Consider the following 20,455-nt stretch of genomic DNA (forward strand, 5'->3'; position numbering starts at 1 on the left):
AAGCAGAAAAGGTCAGATAAGTTGATATTAGGTGAAATGAACCCCAAGATAAGTATTAAAATGTTTTTTTCTTTCTTGAGATTTTTTCTAACATATTTATGATTTCTTTGTTGTTTTGTATGTCCCTCCCCCATGGTATAAACCTGCTTTCATTATTTTTGATGTTGGTATAATTTGTGGAGGGGAAGGGCAAAAACAAACCGTTTAAATAAGGATACAGGTGGACCCATTGCAACAACAAGATGTACAAGTCTTTATGTCAAAAAACGAACTTTACAACTTTGGCTGGGGGAGGGGGGTGGGGTGGGGGAGGGGGGATAGATAGGAAGGGGAAACAAAGAAGGAGGCAACAATGCTTGATATGCACCCATTACCTTGCCCATGTAATTGTAACTCCTCTGTACGGTATTTTCACAATAAAAAAAAAAGAATTGTGAGAAAAAAAAGAATAAACATGCAGAACTATGTTAATGATAATATAGCTGAACCTAGTGACTTGGACTTATAATCCTAACTAATCTGGAGGTAGAGATCAGAAAGACTGAAGTTCAAAGACAACCCAGGAAAAACAGTTAATGAGAACCTATCTCAACCAATAAAAAGTTGAGCACAGTGTTGCATGTTTGTCATCCTTGCTGTGGCACAGAAAGACAAAGTGTTAAAGAGGAGGCCATTGTTCTGACTCTTTTTGGCAGAGAGAGAGAGAGAGAGAGAGGGAGAGAGAAAGGGAGGCAACAGAAACAAAGAGGTAAATAGACAGATACTCTATTTGAAAAATAGCAGGTAAAAAGGGTGGCTCAAGAGATAGAATGCATTCCCAGCAAGTACAATGCCCTACATTCAAATCCCACAACTGAAAAAGCAAACAAGAAAATAACAACAAATTCAAGCAAATGTAGTTTTTTTCTAATAGCAATATAAATTATTTTTGCTCATTTCAAAACTGTATCTCTTTAATAAAATTTGGTCATTGGGCCAAATATTGGTGAAAAACATGATTGGTCTTTTGAGCTTCTTGGGCATTTCTTCCCTAGTAGGAGTGACACTCATTTTCCTCCCAATTCTATGGTTAGCTCAGAATCTTAAATATATTAAATGTCTTGGTTGTAGTAGAGACAGTCAATATAGCTGAATTTACCTGTCGGTAGTTATCCTGAACTGAAAAAAATTTGCAATTTTTTTCATGATTGACTGAGGATTTTAGTCCTGTACTTTTGAGTCAAGATCCAATGATGATGATGGTTGAGAATATAGGTATAAGAGACATAAAGACTTGTGTACAAATCCTCACTCAATAAAACATAATCCAGGGCAAATCAACTTAACAAGCTTCTTTCTTTGTCCAGAGAATTGGGATAATAAGGAATAGGTCTTCTTAAGCATACAGAGCCGATCTTTTCAACCCCTGTTATCTACAGTAATGAGTTGGGGGAGATGTTTCCAATTCTAGTGTTAAAGTGGACATATATACCTTGCTCTGAGTGAAAAGTTAAAAATGAAAGTATTTGCTTTGAAGAAAATTGCAACTTTTCTGAATTAACTGACCCAGATTGTCTGTGGCACCTTTATTCTGCAATGGGATTTAGATCTCAGAAAACAAAGCTTCAAGAGAAATACTAGCTTATTTGGAAAATCATCTATCATAATTCAGCCTTCAGGTATTTGATTAATGAAAATAAGTAAAACATTATGTAACTAGTAATATGAAATGACTGTAACTTAAAAGATCTATAATAATTCACCAAATGATAATTTCAAATACTTAAATCATATAGTTTAGAAATCCAATTTAGAAATATAGCTCAATTTCATGATTAATGATCATTTTTAAAATAATCATAAGTTCACCTTGATTTTCTTCACAAATGGAAAATTGGAACTATGGTTAAGTATATTATAGAATAATAATGTCTTATTTTTCTTTTGAATAATATTAGAAAATTTTAAACTACCTATTAGTGTACATTCTCAGAAAAATATTAAAGGAAACAAAATTAGCTCCAATTAAAATGTTGTATCTTCCTTAGCAATTAAAATGTGTCATTTTACATTAAATATTTTATAACTGCTCTTTATTAGAATTGATTAAAGTGTTACAGTTTCTCAGCCTCTAATTTAAATTCATGTACATTTCAGGAAATTTTCAACAACTAATCTTTACCTGATGAGGTTTGATTAAAACTTACTCTTTGGTGTTGTACATGTGTAACATAGCTTCAACCATTATATTACCACTTGTCATATGCAATCAAGAGGAAAGAAATTCTTATTTGCAAATGTTTTGGCTTACATTTTCAATATCATTAAAAATTGGATTGGAGAGCAAAGGCTTCTATGACTATACTTACAGAAAAACGAAAACATCAGAAAAATGCATGCTACAAAATTTCATTACATTCATTTTCTATCATTTATTTTCAATTTTGTCATGATATTTAGCTAAACAACAATAATAGCAGCCCAGAAAATTTAAAAGTATCAAAGGATTAAATGAAACCAAACAAAATTGAAATGTCACTAACCCAAAGCATGCACTGTTCCTCTATGCTTGCTGGAGCTCTTGCTGGTCTTAACCACACGAACAGCATTTTCTTTGAACTGCAGCTCACAGAAATTTTGTAGAAATTTTCCCATTTCTTCTGAAATCGTATCCAGGTATGTTTCTTTAATGAATTTCACTGTTGAGGATGGCGCTAAAATTTCACATATCGTATTAAAATCCTCTTTTATCACTGAGTATAACTTAAGCATGGTACTTTCATATTCATGCACTATTAGGTCTAAATTCAAATCTCTGTTATAAGAAGGAAAGTAGTCCTCCAGAAGTTTTGTTAGCTGTTTATTCTGTATGTTTTGGTACTTGACAATAACTTCATTTTCTGGATAAAGAAACAATAGTTTTTGTATGCATTGATTTTTCAATAAAATTTTTTGCTGTGGGTTATTTATTTCATTATGTCTTTCTAATTTGCACACTAAGAACCGTCGAAGATGCAGTCTTACATCATCCCATATAGACTTTACTTCCACAGTAGAGTGATCTTCAACTGAATGAAGGGAATTCCTAGAGAGGGTATGGAAAGATATTCCGCTTAGAGTCGATGGGAAGCAAACATTGCTCTGGCAGTAGAGGTCACAAAGGAAATCCAGTATCATTTCTTCTTGATTTTGTTCTTTTGTCAACAAATCTTGCTAATAAAAGTAAATTATACCATTAGAAATTTGATCAAATCTAAGCATACAATAAAAAATTACTTCCATAGGCATGCACAATTTCACCATTTATTTCAATTAAGAATCAGTATTCTGATACGCTTCAAGATTTTTTTGCATTTGGAATTGGGTCAATGCAATATTTTAGAATGTTATATTTTATGATTTTTTTTAATTTTGTAAAGCTCAGTTGATTAACTATTTGGTCAATTAGACTTTTAGACATATAGGCTTTCAATAGCTTTCAGTGTTACCTACCTCTAATACAATCTGAGCTGGATGAAAGGTATAACTTAAAAATTCTAAATAAAAACCTTGAGTACAACATTCATTGAATTGTATTCCCAAGACAAAATAAATTCAAGATACTCATAATAAATTCCTGGTAGATAATTTTTATGCACAAATCAATGTACTTGTTATTATAAAACCCCAAATGAATATATACTGTTTAAAATCACTCTGAATAAGGCAGAAATCTTTAAATACGGAATGTGATTTGAGGCTACTAATAGCTACCATTCTGAGAAGTAAAATTTAATACATTGAAAAATGTCACCTTTCATTTAAATTCCTTTCTGAGAACCATGTTAAGAAAGATTTTACTTTGAAAAATTAATCCGAGAATATTTCTGTTCTCTCCAAAGAAATGACTGACTCAAAAAGGATAAAGATTCTCTCAGAATCGCTCCCCAAAAGATGATATAAAATTATTCCTTTATACTTTCTGTGGTGATAGAAAACAATGGTGAGTAAAATTATAAATAATAAAAGGACAAAATGGCTTTCTTTTTGGACTTAGAATTACACATATTCTTTACATGCTGACTTTCATACTTATATCTATTTCAGCTAATACTAAAATTAGTTTATATCTTGAAGCAGAAACAAGCTGATTACAAAAGAAATGGAAGCAAAGCCCAAGTGAATAAAAGTGAGTCTGTCTTTGAAATTTCTTACTGATGCCACAGGTACTATGTGTAATTGAGAATAACAAACAGTTCCAAGACTGATTCTTGGAATTTGCTCTCAGTCACTGTAAGCACAGCATACCAAATTTAATGTTCTATTGGTGGTAATTATACTCTAAATCTCTATGTTTTATTAAATAAAAAGTATTTTCTACAAGGTTCACTGGTTTATTCATAATGAAAACTCTGTGGCTTAGAAAAAGCCAATTTACACATAATTTGAAACATGCTTAAGTGAATTTTCAAACATCACATACAATAAGGCACCGAAGGAAGAATAGACCTCAAACTCATTCTCTTCTCTTTTTATTTGGGTGGGGGGAAGGGGTGGGGGGTGGGTAAAGCAGGGATTTGGAGGCAAGTAGTCCTGGGGTTTAAATTCATGACTTCATACTCAATAGGTTGTTCTATCACTTGAGCCATACCTCCAGCTCTGCTTTTCATTGGTTATTTTTAGAGATGGAGCCTAGTGAATTTTAATGCCTGGGCTGACCTCAAACCATCATCCTCCAACACTCGGCCTCCTGAGTAGGCAGGATTACAGGCATGAACTACTAACACCTGGCATATTTGCCTTCTTTCAAATACAGAACCAAAGTACGTGTAACTTTTCTGTACCATTTTTTTCTCTTTTCTCCTCATTTTCAGTTCTTTTGATACTTCTGGAAAAGAAATGTCCATAAACAGAGGGTAGGACATGTCAGCACTAAGGTCAATTTTGTGAGGTAAATGAATTATATTAGTGATTCAGCCTTGGGTTTAAGTCACTTAATAACTATAAATATTTGATCAAAGAATAATTAATTACAAAGACAAAAAACACATGTTTTCTGCATTTATATTTTTCTGCATTTATATTTTGAAAATTTACTGCAGTATAATTGTCAGAATGAGAAGCTGTTTCTACTTTAAATACAGAAATAATACAAATCTTCTATAAAAAATAGGTATATGAAACATGAAAAGATTGACACTTTTAGCCAACAGAAACTTGATAATAAGGTCATTTTAATCTGGATCTGTTTTCATAATGTGGTTTGTTCCTTAAAGCAATATCATCAATTATGTTAAAAAACAACAACAACAATAACAAAATTCTAGGTCTGGCACTAGCCTATCAGCATAATGAGTTTGAACAAAACTAAGGCGGCCTTTGCCCTGAAGTGAATAGAGTGACTTATGTGTGACAGATTAAAAGATAATTAAATGCTTTTGCTTTTAATTAAATGAGAAAGCATTATTACATCAATATTAATGAAATTCAATACACATGGCTCTTAATAGAAATTAAAGGAATAACTATTTCCATATTTATTCTTCAAGGCTCCACCTTCAAGAGATAATGGGTGAGAAGATTTTCTTAAAAGATTAAGGCTTCAGGGCATGTAGTCTTCCTTTCTCTTCCTTTTATTACTTTGTAAACATTAAAGGACATCTGTAATAATAGCAACAGCCAAGAACTATTTTCATATGATCTTTCTTCCTAAGCCATCTATAACCTCAAGATATTTTCCACATCTGCCTTAGTTAGTGTTTGATGTTCAGACAAAAATGGTGCCTTTTCCCCCCTAAATTAAATTAAAACCATGGCTTCAGAAACACTGCTTTCTAACAATTGTGTCATGCCTTTGGGAATCTGTTTTTGTAGGCTAGTCACCCTGGTAGGTGTAGGTGTAATAAAATAGCTGTGCTGTGCAAGGTTATAGACAGTGGCCAGCATCAAAGAATGAATAATGTAATAATTTTTAATCAATTAAAAATGGTTGGGTATACACTGCTGTCTTGATTGAGAAGTAGGTTGGGCATGCAGAGAATGAGACAAGATCACCTATTAGATATAATTGATGGAGATCTTATTATGCTTAATACCGGGCATCGAGAAAAGTAGTGATATGAAGGAAGAAGAAATATAATGAATATGAACTCTGGAAACAACTGCAATACACAATGATGCATTTTGTGTTATTGATATGCTATGTACCACAATATAAATCATCTAGGAATTATAGTATTTAACTTCCCTTTTACTTTTACTATGAGTGTATTCATAAAAATCACAGTGAAAAACTAAGTCGTTCACTGGATTCTATTGGACATATAGGAACAAAACTAAAACAATAGCTCTACACTTGGCAGGCTAATATTTTCACTGACATTTACATAGATAAATGGAATGAGCTGTACCCATTTACCCACCCCATTCCATTATAAAACAATGGCTATATTTTTACCAGTGTCTTGAGGAATTTTATTAAATCTCCATGGAAGATGGAAGGTGCCTTAGCTGTATTATAGTCAAAATCAGTTAGCCATTCCAAGCAGTCAGTAGTTGTTTGCAGCTGCACATCTGAACATTGCTTGTTAACTTTGGCCTGTATCTCTTTAATGCAATGTTCTATGCTATAAAAAAAAAAAAAAACCAATTATTTTGGTTGGAAGTAGGTAACAGCTTCATATTATAAAATGTTTACATGTTGTATCTTGTTGAACATCTATAAAATTATTTTAAAATTCCATGATATGACAATAATAAGGAAAAATATTATTGCTTGGTTGAAATGTGAAAGTTCTGATTTTCTGGCTGAAGAAAATACAATAGCAGAAGTTTTAAATATTTAATAACTTAGAGATGAGTTAGAAATTCTTTTGTGCTAACACTAATACCAAGCATAATAGAATATTAGCATTCTTAACAAGGCAATGGGTAAAGGGCATAGAAAAAATATTGTGAACATCAGAATATACATTATATACTAACAAGTGAATTACAACGCAAGTTATGGAAAAGTTTAATCAAAGGAATATTAGGAGTTCAGGAACAGTTGTAAAGGGCTTTTAGTTTTAAGTGTTGTAAAGGATACAAGCAGTGTAAAATGTTACTATAACTAAATATTTTGTTGCCATCCAACTCTATCCCAAAAAATGAAACATATACTGAAAATTTCATGAAAAACTGAAAGTAAATGAAGTGAAACACTAATAATAAGTATATTTCGATGAGAAAATTACATGAGGTTTAGATTTTACTTTTCTGTATTTCCTGTTTCTTTAGCAAAAACTAAATTGAGGAAAAAATATTGAACAGAATCTTGAATTATGTATTAAATTCAATTAAAACATTGGTCTGATAAAAAGATATATATTATGTAATTTCCCACATGTAATTAGATACATTCATAATTATAAACTTTTGCGAGGTAAACTGGTGACCTTTCACATCATGCCATCTATGGAGCAGTACGGATGTGACATATTACCACCACCTGATGGCAGCACATCTAAACTGCAAGAAAGCTTTTGTACAAAAGTGAGTGGCTTTGAACCTGAATCCCTTCATGCAAAATTGACAATTATAAAATTGACAGCAGCTTAATAGTATTAAAGAAAGCATTGTTACAAGTTAAAATTACTGTTTTGAAAGGACAATTGCTTTTAATTGCAGGTTCCATATGATGCAACCGCATAGTTTTATAAACCAAGCTCTGATTATTAAAGCTCATGTTAAATGAAAGACTCTTTTGATACTATTCATCAGGTATGGGTTGCCTCTAAAACATATAGTGTAAATATTATATACTAAAGTTTTTCGAGAGACTTCTGAGCATGAGTGAATTCAAACTAAATTACCTTGGAAAAAATAGAGAATCAAAGAGCCTTTTCATGAAAACTAGAACTTAGAAGAAAAATAATACCTCCTCTGGCCACAGGCCAGCTAATTTCCTGATGGAAGAGTTTAGGTACTCAGGAATACCAGTTCAATCTGACAAGAGATTGGCATGTGCTTTCCAATTTACGTAAGCACTTCCATGGACCAAGAAACACAATGCCCTAGGCATACACCTTGATTCCAGGGATCCTTTATCAAAGGTTTGCATTATAGCATCCTCATGTGTCTCACTCAAGGAAACCTAATAGACTGCAGCAATGTGAATTGGAAAGGCTCCCCAGTTAGTCTACCTAAATCTGCTTCAATCAGGACTCAGCTTTTAGGCTAATCTCTAACATCTGAATCTGGGTAGAGGCCAAAAATGACAATGTACAAATAGGGTAAAGCCTTCAGGAGACCTAGATATTTTAGTAATTTGTCTAAACACTGATAAAGGGATTAAGTTATTGCATTTCAAGAGACCCCCTCATTGAGATAAATTAAGACACTTGGGCTTCTTGTTAAAAATTATTTTGAAAATTATATTAAGTGAAGTAAGCCGGGCCCAAAGAAACATAGGTCCATGGTTTCCCTTATTTGCAATAACTAGTATATGTCTAGGACAGGCAGAAAAGGTCAAAAGCTATCTACATATGACCATATAAAATGATGAAGTGAAATGAACCCCAAGAGAAGGACACAAGTGTTTTTTTTTCTTTCTTGCTATTGGTTTTAACATATTTATAATGTACTATGTGATTTTTTTTTGTTTCTTTTGTATATTCTTCCCCCACGGAATAACCCGTTTTCACTGTATTTGATTCTGGTGCCCTGAATTTTGTATAAACATTTTTCTAATTTGGGGAGGGGAAGGGAAATAATAAAATGTTTAAATAAGAATACAGGTTGACCCATTGTAACAATGTGATGTACAAGACACTATGTTGAAAACAAACTTTACAACTTGGGTGGGGGGAGAGCCAGGGAGGGAGAAGTTGAGGAGGTGGGGAGAGGAGGGATGGTAGAGGAAAAACAAAGGAGGGGTAACAATGCTTAATAGGAAATGTACTCATTACCTTACTCGTTTAACTGTAACACCTCTGTACAGTATTTTTACAATAATATATATAATAAAAATAAAAATTATTTTGACAATTAAATGGCTGAATATCTTATCAATATGTCATTCAACATTGTCCATAATCTCTTTTTTAAAACTCATTTTATTGCTTGTCTAATTTTTAAACAAAGGGATATTTTTAATATTTAAAATGAATGTCATGCCTATCATCCTAGCAATTAAAGAGTTAAAAAGAGAGGAATCTCAAACTCAAGAGCCAGCCTAGATTACCTAGAGATTTCCAGACCAACATGTATTGTAGAGTGAGACCTTTCCTCAAACAAATAAAAAAGATGAATGTCATTTTAATATGCAGTCTAATAATTTATCTTGAGGTCAAATTAACATTCAATATTTATGGCAATGTTTTCAAGTGTCACATTTCAAATATTATATTCAAGTATGCATAAGAATTCATGGAGAGGGTAATCTGGGGAAGGATGTATTCTTGGATTCATAGATGTAAGATCTTAATCTAGGTTTTCTTAAAATAACACATCTAGCTGGGCTCTGGTGGTTCACACCTGTTATCCTAGCTATTCAGGAGACGGAGATATGAGGATCGCAGTTCAAAGACAGCCAAGGTAGGAAAGTCTGTGAGACTCTTATCTCCAATAAACTACTCAGAAAAAGCTAGAAGTGGCATTGCAGCTCAAGTGGTAGAGCACTAGCCTTGAGCACAGAGAAGCTCAGGGACAGGACCCGGGCCCTGAGGTCAAGCCCCAGGACAAGCAAAAAAATTAAAAAAAAAAAACACCTGCCTTTATTTTGCATTGTTTTCTATTTAACTGCAAATTGCTTCTATTTTTTTAGAACCAAGGTCAGTCATGAAAATATAACCAACCTGCATATTGTAAAATCCTAAACATTATGGTAATGACTGCAGTAGGCTCGCTTCCCTAATAGTCTAGCTTTACAAGTTAAGAACAATTTGATTTAGCAAGGACTTCCTGAAACAAGTTCTTTGCTCTATTTCTAACATTAAACCTACTAGAATAAACCTGACATCAACAGAGTGACTAAATGAACCAGCAGTTCACTTGGTAGAATCTAATCATGAAAAGAAAGTAGAATCGTATTTATCAACATGTATGTTGAAATATATGTAAATATAAATGGATGGTAAAATGTAAATACATGTATAAAATACAATGCCAATCAGGAGGAAGTACACAGTATGGTGTCAATCCTATAATAATTTGAGAATATGCCATATAATCCACATACATCACAGTATTATAAACACAGGCAGTGGAAATGTGAGAAATGCACTGGAATGATCCTACCCCACTTTCAGGCAGGGTGGGATGGAAGTGACATGCGGTTTGGGAGGGGATCCTAGAGAGACTTAGCTGGACTAGTAATATTTTATCCCTTAAACTGGACAGTGAGCACATGAGTACTTACCAGAATACTCTATCCTTTTTCCTGTGACTCAAAACTTCTTAATAAATTTTAACTCCAATGTGCTTTAATTATAATGAGGCTAAATTATCCAAGTTAAATGGTGTGTACAAGTAGATGCATTTCTGAGGTGCTGCGTATAAATCAATTTATAAATCATTTAAAATGTTGAGTATGCTTTTTTAAAGAATATTTGTGGTGATTTTCCCAATGTTTCTCTTTCATTTCTGTAAAACCTGAATATTGAATTGAAGGCATTATTTGATAAACATAAACTGAATGATGACTATGTGGTGGGCACAGTGTCATATATTGGGGACCAAACATATTCATCATCATATCCCTAAAGGATTGTGTATAGTGAGCGAGACAGACTTGTAAACAAATAATAATGCATTAAGACTTTAAGAGGTATATACAGTAGGCTGAAGGAGTATACAGAAAGGAGATGCTATGCCTGTGAGGGGTATAAATATTGCTTTTTAGAAAGAGATTGTATAGAGATTGTATAGAAGAATCACTGAACATAAAATTCTCTAACATCTGGCCTTAAAAGAATCCATTATTGATCCTATAACTTCAATGATGTCTCACTTTATAACTCCATTTTGGGATATTAAAAATATAAATTTATTTTTAAGGCCACAACTACATTTAAGCATATACATGTATCTGCATGCACAGAAAGATGCATTCTTACCTCCAAAATGATTGATGCCCTGAAAATAAAAAGTTGGCATTGAACAGTAACAACAGCATAAAAGCCTATTGGTTTGGGGCAGGTATAGTTGGGGGGGTAGGGAGAGAAATTAAGAAAAAGGGATAAAAATTATGACATATAATTTTGAAACACAGACTTACTGTAAAAGCTCTTGCAAGATTCAGAGTATTCTTTACTACTTAATCATGAAACTTACAGTTTTTGAGTGTTTAATTGGAGCTAAGAGTCTCACAGAGGCTGGGAATGTGGCTTACTGGCAGAGTGCTTGCCTAGCATGCATGAAGCCCTGGGTTTGATTTTTCATTACTGCATAAACAAATAAGGTTAGAAGTAGCAGTATGGCACAAGTGGTAGAGCTTTAGCCTGAGCAAAAGAAGTTCAAGCAATTCATCTCAAAGCCCCAGGACTGGCAAAAAAAAAAAAAAAGTGCCTCACAGAGACTTTTCTGCCTGGGCTGGCTTTGAACCACAATCTCAGTCTGCTCAGTAGCTAGGATTACAGGTGTGAGCTACTGAATCTGGCAAGCTTTTACATTTTTGATATTATTTATTATATATCTTATCCACAAAATGAGTTCAGTTTAAAGAAAAGTATTTCAATTTTATCACATATACTTAAAAGCACAAATAGCTGTATGAAGTAAATAGAACTTTATAGTGTTTGGATTAGCTAGGTTTATCTAATAAGATCATTAAAACTGCTTGAGATCAACAGGTAATTTGTAGGAAAGTGAGCTAATTTATAAAAACTAGTGTGTAATTAAACTGTAATTCAGACATGAACAAAAACTTATTTTCTGTAGATAACATTTTTTAAGGTCAAGGAAAAGACTCTTCAAACAACTACTTTCATAGCTATAACATGTAAGAAACTAAGCATTTATACTGAACTGTATTCTGTTAAAATTAAGTTATAACTTCATTTTAAGGAAAAAAACACTTGATACCAAATTCTATTAGCACAATATTTTAAAAATCTTTCTCCAATGTATCTTTCCTACTCATTTTCTAAAAAATTCTAATCATCTCTCATTTGGACTATATATTAATAGCCATCTGAAGTGCCCTTCTATTGATAGCCCATCTTTCATTAAGAGTTTACTATGAAAAGAACAGTATGAAAGAATCCTTAGAATTAAGGCCTTCTATTGATTTGTTGCTTCATATCTCTTACAATAAAAGTTCAACGGTGTCAGTGGTTCATACTTGTAATTCTAGCTACTCAGGAGGGTGAGATCTGAGGATCACAGGTCAAAGCCAGCCCAGGCAGGAAAGTCCCTGTGAGATTCTCATCTCCATTTAACCACTCAAAAACCAGAAGTGGCGCTAGTAGAGCACTAGCCTTGAGCACATAGAAGGTCAGGGACAGTACCCAGGCCTGTGTTTAAACTCCACAACTGACAAAAAAAAAAGTTCCAAGAGGCTCTAGAATGCCCCAGGTGGCTTCAAGAAAGTTCAGATTCTTAGAATACCTGGGTCAACCTAAAATATCTAAAATTCTTTGTAAAAAAAATTCTTTATAAAAAGTTAAACAATCACAACATACATACATACATCACAGCATACTCAAAGTCCAGTTAATGGGAAAGTAGTACTGCTAGTACCAAAATTCCCAATGGGGACTGACAACAGACAGCCTGTATTATATCTGTAGGAAGACATACAGTGACATGTTGTATTTTGCTTCCTCAATTTACAGCTTATTTGGACCCATTTTCTTTTTTTGTTTGTTTGTTTCGACCCATTTTCTTTTCCTTTTATTTTTATTTTTTTTGGTCCGGTCATGGGGCCTGAACTCTGGGCCTGGGTGCTGTCCCTCAGCTCTTCAGCTCAAGGCTCGCGCTCTACCACTTGAGCCACAGCGCCACTTCCAGCCTTTTTTCTTTTTGCTCATGTGGTGCTGAAGAGTCAAACCCAGGGCCTCATGCATGCAAGGCAAGCTCTCTACCACTGAGCCACCTTCCCAGCCCCTGTTTGGACTCATTTTCATAGACTGTAGTGGTAGGATGGTAGGAACAAGACAGAAGAGGAACAAGTCTAGTTACCAGTACAAAATTTTCACAAGTGTCAAAAATTTATGAGTATATAAGGTCACGCTAATTTATTTATTTACTTATGCAAGCATAAGTAAATAATTCATTTTTTTCTTAATCTATGAAGACTTGCCCTATAATTTTAGTACAACTACTAAAATAAGAATGTGATCTGCCTAAAGGTAACTATACAAATTAAAAATAGAGAAAAATGTAGTGAATCTGAACCAGTACTTAGTCTGTATTAAATCCATCTAAGAGACAGTAAGAGAGATGGAATAAAAAATAAAGAGGAGAACCTATGTAACTATGAGATCAGAAGAGATCTAAGACCTGCATGTAGCCTACATCTTTCTATCTAATATTAAAATAAGTCACATGATCAGGGTATGAAGAGGTAAAACCCATAGCAGATATTCTCTCATGCTGCCATGGGAAAGAAGCCACTTGAAGCCTTACTGAAGAACAAATTTGTATTAGCTCTGGTGCAACTTCTAACAAACTATCTCAGAGACGAAACTCTGAATAAGAATGAAAAGATATAAGGAATGGGTTTCCCAGGCAATGGTGGCTCATGCCTGCAATTGTAGTTACCCAGGAGGCTGAGATCTGAGACTCACCATTCAAAGTCAACCCAGGCAGGAAAGATCATGAGTGTCTTTTTTCCCATTAATCATCAAAGAGCCAATAGTGGAGCTGTATCTCAAGTGATAAAGTGCTAACCTTGAGCACAAAAGCTCAGGGACAGCACCTAGCCCTGAGTTCAAGACCCAGGACCAGCACTCATACATACACAAATCAGTATAATTTTGTGTGTATACATGTAGAAGTAGAGAATGTTTCTAAAGAGTTAAGTGATAATTAACCATGGCAGGTTTCTTCTGAAGAATAAGACTAAGAGGGACAGAGAAGAACAGCAGCTTCCTTATCCGTGCTCTTCTCTAGCATTAGAAAATTTACCAAAAATATTATAATGTACAATCAAAAACACTTAGAGAAAAAAAACCTATCATATGAAGACAGCATCATCTATCATATTCTACTCATCCAGCTTTACTGTAACTTAAAATGAGTCAAACACGAGAGGCTTAACAAGATACCTAATGCATGATTATTGGCTATCTTTTAATTATTACTTTAGGCAGTGGTTATATGATGATAAACAATACATCTTTAAAGTGGAGATGAAAAAAAAAGCCTTGAAAGTAAAGTAGCAAAATACTAGCTTCCACCCTCTTCTCAGCTCTCATCCTAGATCCCAGAGGATATTCTTGGTCCCAACAATCTAAATTTAGGATTATGATTAGCAACGACTGTGGTGTGAAAACTGTGATGGTTAATCTTTATCACACTTTAGGATGTGTATGGGTAAAAGAGATGGGAATTACATAAAGTAGGAAAAAAACCTCAAGTACGTATTAAATTATATCTTCTTGGTATAATTAAGTACTATTTTTATTAGTTATACTTCTACCAAACAACTTGAAGTAAATATACAGTCTGTGTAAAAATTTTCATTTTACATAATTTCCATAGCTATACATTAATATAAAAAAGAATTAAAAACAGGATTGTGTGTGTGTGTGTGTGTGTGTGTGTGTGTGTGTGTGTCTATCCAAAAGCAGACTTATGGTGTGTGTGTCCAAAAACAGACTTATGGCTTGCTCTGTCATGAGAAGTCCAAGGTTGGTAGATTATTTAAGGTTTTCTTTTTGAACTCAGGATCACTTGAACTCTGATCCTATTGATCTCTAACTCTAGAGTAGCTGGGATTACAGGTGTGAACCATGTGACATCTAGCTTAAAGATGTTTTTTAGTTTCCTCTTTGAAACCTTTAAGCTGCCATAGTAAAAACCTTGAAGAAAACTTTTAGATATATCAAATATTTAAGCACTTTGTGAAAAATAAGTAAATCTATTAGTTCACTTGAATTATCATCTTATTAATAATAATGGATAAATTTACAGCAATTACTTATCCAATATGCTCTCACAATATACTTCCTCCTCTCCCCAGACCTGAGATTAAGACATGGTATTTTTTTCCTGGTAGCACTTTGTTCTTTATTTTTTTAACGTATTTTATTATTATTGTAGAAGTAATGTACAGAGGGGTACAGTTACATAAGCCATGTATTGATGACGTTTCTTTTTGAACCATGTCACCCCTTCCTTTGCTTTCTCACAATTTTTCCCTCCCATCTCCACCCACAGGTTGTATAGTTCATTTTCCATACAGTGTCTAGTGAGTATAACTGCTGTATTTGTTTACCATTTTTCCCATCTTTCCCATGAACCTTTACCCACCTAGCCACTTGTTCTTTAGATTAAAAAACTAAAAGTAGATATCTTCCATAATTACCTGATAAATTTGCTTCCTGAGGGACACACAGAGGTTGTCTATAATTAGTCAATAAAAGAATAAAATAAGCTCTTAACATGCAATAATACCATCCAAATAAATATTAAGAGAACAAATATCATTGTATATCAGATTCTGAGCTCAAAAGAACTTCTGAATCTCAGTATTTTATTACAGTAATAAGTTCCAGTCAGCTAAAAAAAAAATCTGTGCTTTCAGTTAGTTAGTCTATGCATTCATAGCAGGAGATTTACTCTTGTTATCATTTTTTATGTGTGCTTCATCATTACTGATTTCTATAATCAGAACTACAAGTCACTCACTTCTGACTTGACTGGAAAGGAAGATGTAAAAGTGAAAGTGGTTTGAAAGAATGACTGCTTCTCCTGAAGGGCAGGTGAGGGTTCAGTGACCTGTGGGCACATTGGTTCATTCTTGTGAATCACTGCTTTGGGGAGGTGAAAGACCCTGTGGCTCATAAAACTTGATGATATTAAGAAGAGGGAAAGAATTCACACTTGAGGTGTCAGGGTCACTGGAAGAAATACAGTTTTAAAAATTCAAGTGTGAGAAAAAAATACTATATTTAAAAATGAATTGCTAATGTTTTCTTCTTTTAAAAAGTATTGTGGAAAACCCATATCATACAGATGTTCATTACTTATTCAATGTACACCACTGGGAGATAAATAGAACTGTTAGAATACAAAAGTGCCAAGGGTAATTCAACCACCGCAGTCTAAGTGTGTATAACTGATTTGCCGTGACATACAATTTTCTAAAAGCTATTCTGTTAGAAGGCAATAAATGAGTAATAAATGATTTACACTCTTTTGGACCATGGTTATTATTCAGTATTTTATTTTTAAAAATATATATACACCCTATACTATTATGTTTATTCTCTAGAGTATAATAAAAACATAATTGAATTTGATGAAAAATAGACTTGATTCTAAATGTGGTGTATAGCACATACAGAGACCCTCTTATTATATCCCTTGTGAAGATCAATGGTCACTTGAGGTGGTTCTGGCTGCAGGTTTCTTTTAATATATGGGCAATAAAATATTTTTAATTTAGAAATTATATCCTTCTATTCCATACTGAATTTTATTTTTAATAATAATGCCTGAATTTCAACCTAAAGCATAATTTATGAATGTAAAATACAATATTTTAATCATTGTTATATTTTTAAATATGATTTTTTTATTGACCGAGTAGAGTAGGAAATTAAGTTTAGCGAATAAAAACAAAGTAAAAACAATAGTTTAGTGATTCCCTTTGTTCTGATATAGCCTAAAGGCCATTGTGAAGAGAAAAATTAATTTTTTAAAAGAATTTCCAGTGGGTATAGTTGTGTAAACCTGTGTAATTCCAGCTACTCAGGAGGTGGAGATCAGATCAATCAGATTGCAGTTTATTCCCAGCCTAGGCAATAACGAAGCTCCATCTCAATAAACAAGACATGTGCACAGTTGTGATCCCAGTTAAGCAAGAGGCATAGGTATGAGGACTGTATTCAAGGTTAGCCCCAAGCAAAAACAAGCCCTAATTTGAAAAATAAAAGTAAAAAAAGATTGGAAGTATGGCTCTAATGAGACCCTGAGAGATGGTGGTGTGTATGTGTATGTATGTATGTGCACATATATGTGCGTATATAAAACACCATCTCTCAAATTGAGATAAGTGATGTGTGTGTGTGTGTGTGTGTGTGTGTGCACGAACGCACGCGTGCGAGCTAGTCCTAGGGCTTCAACTCAGGGTCTAAGCTTTATTGCTAAAGGCTAACATTCTACCACACTTGAGCTACAGCTCCATCTCTGGATTTTTGGTAGTTAATTAGAGATAAGAGTCTCATGGACTTTCTTGCTCAGGCTGGCTTCAAACCACAATCCTCAGATATCAGTCTACTGAATAAACAGCATTACAGATGTGAGCCACTAACATCCAACAAAGTAAGTGATTTGATAATCTATTTAAGTGAATAGTATTTACATTTATAAGGTCTTTACTTAGGAAATTCAGTTTTATCTATATATAACACAAAATTATATAAATACATCATTACAGTAAAGTCATACAGTCATTTTAAATTTATGTGTAATGTCCTTTAATATCAAATATATACTCACAACAGTATAGGGTAAAGTCGCTTATATGCTATCTTTAAATTGTATATATGTGTATATGCATGCATGCTAAACATATGCAAACATACATAGCATATATACATATACACATATATACAATTTTATGTAGGTATGTTAAACAAGAAAATGAAACAAAAATAAGTTCAATTCTCCTACTAATATTCAGAGTAAATATTTTCCTCTTCTCCTTTCTCATAAAGCATTTGCCTTAGAAAAAACTTAATTGCAAGTATTTTCCTCTCTTTGGCATGTATGCCTTGGAAAAGTAGATATGCCTTGTCAGCTATGTGGCCCAGAAGTGTCCTTCTCAAGAATCTGGCAGCTAAGATTTTTGAAATAGAAATAAATAGCAATAGCAATAGCTCCCTCAGTTCCAGTTGAAATGATAGGAGCCTATCTTCAGTGAGCGTTTTGTTCCAATTTACCAAACTCCCTCCTGCAAAAGGATATGAGAAGTTTGTTTCTCATGTTAGCTAACACAAGTTGTCTCCCCAAATCCACAGTAAAGTTAGAATGTTCTATGTGTGACAAAATGCACAATCAAGTCTTCTTACTTGAGTATCAAATTGTTTGTCCTGGAATATTTGTCAGCTTGGCTCTCTAAGGTGGTAAGATCTCTCAGCCTGGTCTAAAGTTCTGATTGCCTGTCATACACATTCTATTCTAGGGTCCTCAATAAAAATAATTGCTTTCCTTCTCTACTAATTACATGAAGAAGACTTCTGAGAATGAAGATGTTTTTGTGTTTAATTTTAACTCAATAATTTGCTCTCTTTCTAATGTATTTGTGCCCACTCATGATAAAGAATCAACAGTTTTCTCATGTAATCTGGAAGAAAACTGCTGTGGGAACATTTCACACACTTGATTCACTTTCTTTGAACCAATTAAGCATACCTTAAAGAAGGAAATAATACACTTTAAAGAGTAAATGCATCATTAAACAATAGAATTTTTAATGTGGTGTACACATATGTAACCCAGATCCAGTAGATTAGAACTTTTGAACAAAATGATTCAAATAAGTGAATAGCTTGATTATAAAGACAACATCTTTTCTAGTTAAGAACATGGAATAAATGGAAAACCACTATGTTATATCTAATTCGGACAGTATTTTGTAACATAATTTTTGGGGTACAATTCATGAAGTCCTTAGACTCTTATTTTAGTGAGAGAAAAGAACTCAAAATGAAAAATGTCATGCAAAATAGTTTTTGTTTTATTTTAAATTTACTTTTATTGTAAAAGTGATGTACAAAGGATTATGGTTACATAATTCAGCAAAGAGTACATTTATTTTTGAGCAATGTCACCCCTTCCCTGGCTCTCTTTCTGTTTTTCCCTCCCGTCACTAACCACAAGTTCATTTTCAACATAGTGTATAGTATTACTATTGTGTTTGTTCACCCTTTGTCCCAATATTTCTGTGCCTTCTTTTACCTTCCCAAGACAGATTAAAAAAAAAAGATGATAGGCAATGAAAACAAAAACAGCAACAAAGAATGGAAAAAACCCTCTAGTTCCATTTCTTGGAATTCATTTCTATAAATATTATTTTATATGATCATATACACATAGCTATTGCCCCTGTGTGATCCTCTTAGAAGAATATCCTCCTTTGGTCTCACTGTGTGAATGCCTAGAGACCTGTTTAGTTTATCATGTACCCATGTGTTTTTTCAAAATACGATTTTTGTTGTTGATATTTGAACCAAGTCTTGTTTATTATTTAGCCAATGATAACCTGGAACTTACAAACAACCTACTTTGATCTCCTCAATTCTAGATTATAGACTTTTGCCACTAATACCTGGCTCTAAAATCGTTCATTTTTAATGTTCTGTTTTCAGCAACTCAGCAATGGTGACCTTATACTACCATTTTAATACCTTAATTTCATTTTAAATTCTGTGGTTATCATTTAAGCCACAATGCTTATCTCTAAACAAATAAATGAAAATCTAGGATGACAGTATTTCATGTAATCAACTATAATGTATCTACTTTATGATGATGCTCATATTTTCTACTCCTTAAAAATATTAATCAGATAAAGCAAGTATGTTAAATTTTAAGAAAAGGATGATAAACAGTATTTTTCATAAAAGGAAATGATAATTAAATCCCAAAATTATATTAGAGCAGGCAACCTTTAAAACACATTAGGTAAATTTCCCATGGATGAAATGTGAAAGTACTTGTTTTAAATAAATAGTAGTATTTACCTTGCAGCATTTTGTTCGATCTGTTCATCAATGTCACTGAAAATCTGCTTAAACTCCAAGTCTCCAGGGAATGAGTCTAACAAACATTGTAGGTCAAAGGAATTATGGGAATATTCGTCTACCCAATCCATTCTGAGGAACAAGAATAAATAATAAAACATGTCAGTTCCCCCCCAAATAGGGGGAAAAAAGGAAAATCATCTCAAGTTGTGACAGTAAATAATACAAATAATAATTTCCATTTACAGACACAATGAATTATAGATGTAAAAAAATCAAAGTATTATTAAAGATTGGAGTATTTTGTTATATAATTGTCATGAGGTGTGACTTAAGTTTCACACTTCTCTGTGGTATGAAAGCTGAACCACAAACCAGCCACCCCATCCAAGAGTATCAGTAAGCATCTTGCTGCTTACTGTAAGCAAGAATGACAGAGGAAATTGAAACACACAGAAATCACTGTAAACACAGCTGAATGCAGCAGAAAGTCACACTTTTCTCCATCCTTCTCAATATTCTCATCTGGAAATTGTAGCCTTAAATTTTCTAAGCCCATTCTCCTTGGGCCTATTTTAATGTAAAAGGGGAAAATTATATAA

At 33.3% G+C, this 20,455-nt stretch overlaps 1 protein-coding gene across 1 annotated transcript in view; it reads right to left on the reverse strand.

Moving 5' to 3' along the window:
• Nucleotides 1-2,474: 2,474 nt before the first annotated feature.
• LOC105989838 (uncharacterized protein KIAA0825-like) overlaps nucleotides 2,475-20,455 on the reverse strand; it is an 86,421-nt gene continuing 68,440 nt past the window's right edge. Inside the window, exons 2-4 of the mRNA XM_013022084.1 lie at nucleotides 19,854-19,985; nucleotides 6,416-6,584; nucleotides 2,475-3,192 (exon numbers count right to left, since the gene is read on the reverse strand). Coding sequence (XP_012877538.1) covers nucleotides 2,518-3,192; nucleotides 6,416-6,584; nucleotides 19,854-19,984 — 975 coding nt within the window. The 5' untranslated portion in view covers nucleotide 19,985 and the 3' untranslated portion in view covers nucleotides 2,475-2,517. The remainder of the gene's footprint in view (nucleotides 3,193-6,415; nucleotides 6,585-19,853; nucleotides 19,986-20,455) is intronic.

Source organism: Dipodomys ordii, unplaced genomic scaffold (genome assembly GCF_000151885.1).
Source record: "Dipodomys ordii isolate 6190 unplaced genomic scaffold, Dord_2.0 Scaffold59, whole genome shotgun sequence".
NCBI lineage: Eukaryota > Metazoa > Chordata > Mammalia > Rodentia > Heteromyidae > Dipodomys > Dipodomys ordii.